Source organism: Stenella coeruleoalba (genome assembly GCF_951394435.1).
Source record: "Stenella coeruleoalba genome assembly, chromosome: 2".
In the NCBI taxonomy this organism is placed as follows: Eukaryota; Metazoa; Chordata; class Mammalia; order Artiodactyla; family Delphinidae; genus Stenella; species Stenella coeruleoalba.
Window position 1 is genome coordinate 145,044,471 of NC_137147.1, and position 9,625 is coordinate 145,054,095.

Consider the following 9,625-nt stretch of genomic DNA (forward strand, 5'->3'; position numbering starts at 1 on the left):
TACCTTCTTCTTTATTTAAATTGAAATTTGAAAGCTTTTACTACTATGTATAAAATAGATAACTAATAAGGACCTACTGTATAGCACAGGGACTCTACTCAATACTCTGTAATGACCTATATGGGAAAAGAATCTTACAAAAAAGTGGATATATGTATATGTATAACTGATTCACTTCGCTGTACAGCTGAAAGTAACATAACATTGTAAATCAACTATACTCCAATAAAATTTTTTTTAATTTAAAAATAAAGTGTTTTAAAATGTTTAAGGATGGTAGATACATGTCAAATTTTAGGGCCTTGGTCCAAAAAAGAAACTTTCAAGCCTCACTCAAGCTTAGAGAACTGGGTTACCTAAAATAAAAAGTAATATATCTGTCTTGGCTCAAAACCAGTCATTTTTTCTTAAGCAAAAAGCTGTGACTTATCCATTTTTCAGAAAAGCTCATACTTAGAACCTACTGCTGAATACATAGTTAATCATGCAGTAAAATACCTTTAAAAGATGGAGAAATAGTGTTGTCCAAGGGCGATGTGATATTATGAGTGAATAAATCATGACTGCTAACATAGGATGAGCTGTTCTCTTCTAATTGTTGCAAGGCACAGTGATATCTATACTTTACTTTTATGTGCCAGCAAGTCGGCAAGTCAAAGTTCTCCACAGGTGGGACAGGATCACCAAAGATGATCCCAGGGGCTGCTGGGGATCTAAGAAGCCGTGTTTCCACAACACAGTTTATTAATTCTTATCTTGATCCAAAACTTAGTTCCTTTTCTAAGGCTGCTCTTCTCCCTTTTCTCTTTAAACCTAAATCCAGCCCACCTTGAGCAAAGGCTGTGTGGTCATATGTATCCCAGCCGTTCCAAATCCATGTCTTCCCCTTTACCAGCCATATGACCATGCATCTTCTCTGAGCATCAAAATCTACTTTTAAACTCTTTCCTCACTCGGCAGTGGCACAAAGATGTCTAATACTGAATGTGTGTCTAGTATAATGTCTGGAACATCAATATTAAATAAATGGCAGAGCCTTTCTCATTTCCCAATACCCTTTTTAAAGAATCCTTGTCTGCTTGCTCTGACACCTTGTATTGTTCCTGAAATGACTCATATGTGTATAACTTATCTCCTAAATCCCTTAGATGTAGGGTCCCACCTATAGGATAAGCACCTATTGAACATGCTAAAAGCTTGGCGGGTAAGTCCAGAAACATCATCCATTATGAAGAAGCCAAAAATAGAACTAGGATTTATTGAGTGATTCTACATACCAGGCCCTGTGTGGAAGACACTGAATTCATTACCTCCTTTAATCCTTACACAAATCCCATGTGGTAGGTAATATTACTACCTCTTTACTTAGGAAGAAGTGACATTTAGAAAGGCTAATTGACATGACTGAGAGACACGGATAGAAAACAGCAGCTGAGATCTGGAACCTACATTCCTCTGATTTTGAATATAAACTCCTCTTTGAAAAAATGAATTTGCTATCCGCAACCAACACTTGGAGAGTTGCTGCAGAATATCCAGGCCCAGATTTGAATGTTGAGTGGCACCTTGGAATAATGAGTGTCAGAAACCGGCTCTGCAGCAGTATTCTAGCTCTGATGTCACCAGATAGCTCCTATTTCTGCTCCCCAAGCTTCAGGGTGTTACAGATAGGAAAGAAGAGATTGTCAACTCTTCGACAAAGGTGATTTCTATTAACCTACCTAGAAGAAAAGCAAGAGTGTCTCTAATCCCCATCTCGATTCAGACTTTTCTCTAGTGGTATAATTGTTATTTCCTTCAACTGACTCTCACAAAATTTGATCCTGATCTATGATAGATCTCTTTTATCCAAATTGATTTTAAATGACTAAATTAATCGCTTTGGGAAAGAAACTCAATGAAACTTGAAAACTGTTGAATTGGCACTGAATATTTTTAAAATTCTGATGTTCTAGGATTTTTTTAATGAACCCAGATATTTTATAGATATCTTATACCGAGATAATAATGGTTACATTACTTTGAAATTCTGCCCTAAATGGGGATTTTGCCTAATTGTTATTGCTACTTTTTAATTATTAAAGTAAAACTGTCATCAATATTCTCGAGAGGACTGAGGTACATGGTTGTAATAACACATAGGTAACAGAATTGAAACTTTGTAAAAGGTAAAAAAAGAAAAAAAAATAGAAACTTTGAGTATATGTTTCCTTCAAAAGGTCCTCCTATGTGCAAGTTTTGGCAAGGTGTAGGGCAAACAGAACTCTCACATGTTGGTGGTGGGAAAGTTAAATGATACGACCATTTTGTCAGTTTCTTAAAAAGTTATCACATGATGATTCACCCATCTACTCTAGGTATTTACCCAAGAGAAATGGAAGCATATGCTCACACAAAGTCTTGTACATGAATAGTCACAGCAGCTTTATTCAGAATAGTAAAAGACTGGAAACCATCTGAATCTCCATCTATAGGAGAATGGATGCTGATTCTGGAAGTCTAGCTTCCTAAATGGGGTCAGATTTTCTTTTTTTTAAACGTATTTTATTGAAGCATAGTTGGTTTACAAAGTTGTGTTAATTTCTGCTGTACAGTAAAGTGATTTAGTTATATATATATATATATATATATTTATATATATATATATATATATATATATATATATATAAATGAAGAAAGCAGATGGTTCCCTGGGGACCAGAGAGGGGACGTGAAGGGGACAGGAGAGAGGGATTACAAAGGAACATGAAGAAACTATTAGGAATCATGACTGTGTTCATTATCTTGATTGAGGTATTGGTTTCATGGGTGCATGTGTATGTCAAAACTCATGAAATTGTATACTCGAAATAAGTGCAATTTATTGTATGTCAGCTGTACATCAGTGAATTCGGTAAAGTAGCAGGATACAAAATTAATGCACAGAAATCTCTGGCATTGCTATACACTAAGGATGAAAAATCTGAAAGTGAAATTAAGAAAACACTCCCATTTACCATTGCAACAAAAAGAATAAAATATCTAGGAATAAACCTACCTAAGGAGACAAAAGACCTGTATGCAGAAAATTATAAGACACTAATGAAAGAAATTAAAGATGATACAAACAGATGGAGAGATATACCATGTTCTTGGATTGGAAGAATCAACATTGTGAATATGACTCTACTACCCAAAGCAATCTACAGATTCAATGTACTTCAAAATTTTTTTTTTTTTTTTTTTTTTTTTTTTTGCGGTACGCGGTTCTCTCGCTGTTGTGGCCTCTCCCGTTGCGGAGCACAGGCTCTGAACGCGCAGGCTCAGCGGCCATGGCTCACGGGCCCTGGCTCACGGGCCCAGCCGCTCCGCGGCATGTGGGATCTTCCCGGACCGGGGCACAAACCTGTGTCCCCTGCATCGGCAGGCGGACTCTCAACCACTGCGCCACCACCATGGAAGCCCCAAAAAAGTTTTTTTAAAATAGCTTACATGAGGAAAGATGGTGAGGTGAAAAAAGCAGTGAGCATGGAGTTTTGAGAGGTCTGTAATTAAATTCATGATTTACTTGCATGATCTCAGGCAACTTATTTAATTCTTCTGAATAGAAGTGTCCTTCTCTGTAAAATCGACACTGTCTCTGTCAGTTAAGATTGTGTTCATATATATCTGAAAACTTAGCAATGGCTGAAACAAGTAAAGGATGTATTTGTCTCATGGACATGAACTTTGGGTGTAGGCTGTCCAGCGCTGGCATGGAGGATCAGTGATGTTACTGGTGAACCAAGATCATTTTACTGTCCTTAGTGCTGGCTGCCATTCCTCAGGCAACTTGTGTATCCCAGCAGGGAGAGGGAGAAAGGGGAAGAGGCACCATCAAGTGACTTCTCCCCATCTTTCATTGGCCATAGATGAGTCGCATGGCTATCCTTAGCTGGAAAAGGGGCCTGGGGAAGGCAAGTATTTGTTCTCTAGCCTCTATAGCACAGAAAAGAAAGCAATAAGGGGTTGGATTGTGCGTTGAAGGAGCCAACCTACAGCATCTACCCCAGGTACAATAAGAGTAACTAGCCCACACTGTCGTTGAGAAGATTTAAGCATATACAGAATTAAAAATTTGCTTGAAAACTACAACATTGCAAACAAAACAAAACAAAACAAAAAACATGTTGCTATTTGCTTCCTAATGTCCTGAAGGCCTAATCTGACCAGAGTTTGTAATCCTCTCAAATTAATGCCAGAGCCATCATGGCACCATAATAAAATTCTTAGCTATGGGATGCACGGTAGTGAAAACTGGGTTTGTAAACCCCATGGGCTGTCTCAGGTCAATTCCATCTGTTGAACTAGTAAACTTGGAGGCAGAAAATCTTCTACATAGCAGGGCTGAACCCCACAGGAAGTATTTCTCACTAGTGATAACATACTAGCAGAATTCCTAGGAAAACCGTTGTCAGGTTCCCCTGGGAGGTCAGAAGTCCCCAGATCAGCACACTGGATTAAAATATGATAGCAGTATGTACATGACCATAGAAAAGAGGCTCAGTGTTGGGTCCTCATACAGGTCTTTCTTAACCATCCAATCTAAGGTGCCCCTTCACCCTTCACCCCTTCACACTCTTTCCCATTAGCACATTTAATTTTCTGAAGCACTACTAAAATTATTTGTTTGTTGTCTATCTGCTCCCCTGCCTTTGAAAACTTAATTCCATATGAGCAAGGACCTTTTGTGTCTTATTTACAGCTATAAATCTAGAACCTTGAATATGATAGGTGTTCTAAATTAACCTTTTGGATACCTTTCTATCCACTTATATATTTTTATTGCTTTAATGTTATAGAGATCACATAGTACCCACGTTTTGCTCTGTCTTTCAAATATCTTTGACCAAAAGAGTATTTTTACCTAGGTCTTGGGGATGGATATGGGGAAAATGTTTAGAATTGTTGAGTGTGGGTAAAAGAAAATTAGATTCTAAAGAAACAATCTTCTAGGCAGATTTCAGTCATATTAACGCTAGTATTTTAGGTATAGAATGAATTATCTTTGTAAGACTAAGTGACAAAAATGATTTGATTTTAAATTTGTACTTAACACTATTTAAACTGACATATTTCCCGTTGTTGTATAGGGTTTTTCTTTGAATATGTTCAGATATTTAAACCTCAAAGAGACAAGATTGGGCTGTGTCATTTGTGGAAAAGATATGGGTACCTAAAGCCCAATGGGAAACATGAGAACTCTTAAAGCAGTTTTCTGCAACCAACATGCTGTTTGCCACACACTCCCAGCTTCATTATTACTGGGAAAAGTTGTTTTTTTTTTAAAATCTAAAGTATTTTGGCACCTTCTTTGCTCAGATAGCTATATTTAGTTATTTTTAGAAGCAGTTTAGTTAGTTTAGAAGTATTTTTATATTTAGTTATATTTAGAAGTAGTTATTACTACTTCTTCCTGTAATCTGATATTAGCACACATCTTCAAGGTCCTTGGGTCCTGGCATTAGATTGGTTGAGATGGTCTAATAGGAAGAAGATAGACCCACTGACAAAACACATGAGGGATCCACTAGAGGGCAGCAAAATGCAAATCAAATTTAAATTTGCCCCCAGAAAGGCTGCTACTGTATTATCACAAAAATTTGTACTGCAAGTAAGATTTCTTAAATGCAAAAAATTCAGATTAGATCAGTGATGTAAAATAATTGATGCACAAGTATTTCTCCTTTCTTGGAAGTAGTGGTCCAAGAGCAAAATGAAAATAGAATTGGTTTCAGTCCCAGCTCTTTCACTAACTGCATGATACGGGGCAATCTACAGTTTGCCTCTCTGGTCCCCTTCTATGATATGTGGATTTGTACAAAATGATTCTTAGCATTCTTTTCAACTCTGAAGTTCCATGGTTTTATGATTAATGATTCTATTTAAGTCATTTAAAATCTTGTTGATTAGGCTATTGCATTAGTCAATCAACCATAACTTGACATTAGTGGAGATTCTGTTTGGAAATACCCACCGTTATTTCATGGAAAACTTAGGTCTCTGATATGCATTGATTTTCCTTCTTAGTAAAATGCCACTTCTGCCCCCAAACTTTAAGAGCTCTCATGTTTAAGAGCTTTAAGAGTTCTCATGTTTCCCATTACTTGTATATAATCTAGTGACAATAGTGGTTGCAGTGTTTTCTGCAATAAATTTTATGGTTTAAGCTATCAATACAATCTGTTTTTATTAAAACAAACAAACAAACAAAAAACCCCACAATGATCTTGTGCATACCCAGGTTGTTCTCACTCTCCATTTATTTTCCTTTTAAAGCACTACACATGTGAACTCAGTATTAGTTACTCTACCAAACTTCTAAAATCATTAAGAAGGTTATATGTATGTATGTGTGTGTATATATATATATATATATATATATATATATGTATATTTTTAAAAATCGTTGGCTTGAAGACCAAGGAAACTGTGACTGAGCGTAGATAAAAGAGCATCTTAAAGATCTGAACTACTGTGATGTCATCATTCATTTGGTCAACCATTTTGAGCTTCTGGATGTGATTGATTTTGACAGTCAGTTAATTCAGTTACTCTTCGCATTTGTTCAATGAATGTCATTATAAATATCTACCACAATAACCCACTTTCAGTTTATGCTTGAGCTGTTATTAAAACTGAAACTCTTTTCTAAGTAGCATTTTTCACGAGCACCAATGGATAAAACTGTCAGCAGTTTAGTGAATGCAGAAACCATTTCTGAACCCAGACTGATGAAGTAGTCATATTTAACAGTGCACCACATATTTAAATATTTTCAACCCTCATTTAGGACACATTTCCCTCCTATATGCCTAAGAAAGGAAGAAATATGCCTGGCTGGCAATGAATTTGAGGGATGAAGGAAAATCATCCTTTAAAACATAGTAAACCTATTATTACTATCAGAAGCCAGAGGAGGTAGAACAATGTTACAGGTACTCTTGACTCTGCCCTGGTACATTAGCTCATCTGGTGCCAATAAGGCTGGTACTCGTTTTTCTAGGACTCTGAAGTCTTTAGCTTCTGCCTCAGTCAGTCGTAGACCCAGCTTATCTCAATGCCTGAAGTCAGTAGCTTGAGATGATAAATCACTCATTTTAATCTATTTGCTTTTCTATTAAAGGGTGAGAAATGTTTAGAGACCTCAACCCCAGAGTCAGCAATTTCAGATATAAGTTGCAGTTTCACGACTCTAGTAAGATGAGCCTTTCTGACATTGCAGTGTTACTAATACAGAGTAAAGAGTAAAATACTGATCACCTAGGTGCAAATCCTGCATCTGCCTTTATTCTGTGCCTCCATATCCTCATCTGTTAAATGGGGATAGCTGTACCAATTTTGTGGGTTGTTTTAAGAAATAAGTTGATAATGGGCTTCCCTGGTGGTGCAGTGGTTGAGAGTCCACTTGCCGATGCAGGGGACAGAGGTTCGTGCCCCAGTCCGGGAAGATCCCACATGCTGCGGAGCGGCTGGGCCTGTGAGCCATGGCCACTGAGCCTGCGCATCCGGAGCCTGTGCTCCGCAATGGGAGAGGCCACAACAGTGAGAGGCCCGCGTACTGCAAAAAAAAAAAAAAAAAGAAATAAGTTGACACTGGTAAAACTATTATAATAATTATTTAAGCTTATAAATATTAAAATGGTTTCACTTCTTCCTGTGCTCGTCCAACAAGATGTAGCGAAGAGTATCAGATTGGAGCTCCTACTCATAATTCACTGTTGACCTTGAACAAGTCACTTCCTCTCGGCCTCATTTTTCTTATTCAGGATCTAAAACAATGTTTCAAAAGTAATACATGTTCTAAGATTGTCTCAATGGATGTTGTGGAACGAACAAACTTCAAAATGAGGATATTGGAGCAAATAGATCACCAAGAAACCCTCTAATTTTAATACTTCATGTGATTCATTATCTCTCAAGAGTACCGTGGGGAACACCTGCAATGCCATTGGCTATCAACATTGGGAAACACCACTGCAAAACAGCATACCGTTTACTTAAAAAGAATATTGACAGTATGTACACAAAATATAACACCCTTTACAGTGGTAATTAATACAGTATTATCTCTGCCAACACTAGACTGAAACAAAGGCCAGAGTAGAATAATAAAAACACGTTTATTTTGTACAAATCGGCTGTGTCCGAGGGACAGAGCTGGGGCAGGGCGCGCCCTCACAGGAGCTGGACGGGGCCCAGCAGCAGCTCGCCCTGGCCCAGCAGGCGACCCCGCTCCAGCCCGCGGCCCCGGTTCTCGACCTTGACGCGCACGGCCAGGCGGCGCACCTCGTCTTCCGAGAGCCCGTCCAAGCACAAGTCCTGCTCCAAGACCGCCCGGCGTCTCCGCCGGAACACGGCGCCCCGCAGCCGGCGCGTCTGGCCCGGCGGCTGCAGGACGAAGCTGACGTGGCAGCCGACGGGGGCGCGGGGCTCGGCGGCCCCACCGGCCGGGCCCTCGGCGTGGAGCAGCCGGACGCGGAGGCGCCCGCTGTCCCGACTGTACTCGGCGCCCAGGCGCAGGGCGCCGCCGGCGCGGTCCAGAGTCACGGTGCCCTCGGCCTCCAGGCGCTCGGGCCGCGGGTCGGGGGGCGGCGGAGGGGACGTGGCGGGGGCCTGAGCCGGGGACAGGGAGCCGGCGCCGCGCTCGTCGTCGTCGTCGTCCCCGTCCCCGCTGGCGACGGAGCAGGCACTGGCCAGGCCGCTGCTCCTCTGCGCGCAGCGCAGCAGCCCCTGGGGAGCGCGCAGGAGGCGGCTGCCGCGGGGTCGGAAAGTGAGCGTGTCCAGGTGCGGGCGGGAGCCGCCGAGGGCCGCCGGGGGCACAGCAGGGACTCTTCCCGGGGGCACGAGAGGGGCGTCTCCGACGCCGCCTCCGAAGGTGCGCGCCCGGGGGCGGAGCACGGGCAGGAGCGGGGCGGCCCCCGGGCCCCGGAGGAAGAGCGACTCCCTGCGGCGGGTGTGCGGGCTCTCGAGCAGCGCGCAGAAGCCATAGGCTGTACGTGCCCGGGGCAGGTGAGGCAGCGAGAGCGCAGCCTGCGATCGTGGGTCCCAGTCCGTGCGCCCCGCGCCGTCGCCTGTCCCTGCTTTTTCGCCCCTGTTGTCTTGGATTGCAGCCAGGGTCGGGCAGGGCGCGAGTCGCGGGGGGATGCAGAACTCGGGGATGCGGTCCGGGGTGAGCACGTTTGCGCACCGGGAGGGCCTGAGAGCAGTGGCTCGGCCGGCCTGATCCTGGAAAAGCCGGTTTCTGCCCCGCAGGAGGTGCTCGGGTCCCAAGCGGAGCCGCTCCAGGCACCACATCAGGCAGCAGGTGCCGGTTGCAGAGGAACCTCTGCTGGAGCTGGTCAGCCTGCAATACACAAGCACACACGGATCGTCATAGTGAGCCCTGCTGGGCGCAGCAATGCCCGTCTCTTCTACTCATTGGGTGCTTCCTCCTGCCTCCCCCAGACCAGGCAAATTGCCCCTCACGCTGCTGTTGCAAATCTTTCAGTGTTTCCCTGACGGTAAAACAATCGTTCTTCTCTCTTCTGTAGTAGTGTACACTTTGGGTTTGTTGCCTTAATCTAGACCTGTTCTCGCTGGCCTCAGGAGGAGATTCTCAAAATGT

General features: G+C 42.4%; 1 protein-coding gene across 1 annotated transcript; it reads right to left on the bottom strand.

The window, feature by feature from the left end:
• Positions 1-8,196: 8,196 nt before the first annotated feature.
• On the bottom strand, positions 8,197-9,315 carry LOC307182678 (C2 calcium-dependent domain-containing protein 4A-like; the record flags this gene model as incomplete). The annotated part of the gene is made up of 1 exon (XM_079914131.1): positions 8,197-9,315. One exon carries the CDS (start codon positions 9,313-9,315, stop codon positions 8,197-8,199), a length of 1,119 nt encoding a protein of 372 aa, XP_079770257.1.
• Positions 9,316-9,625: the final 310 nt, after the last annotated feature.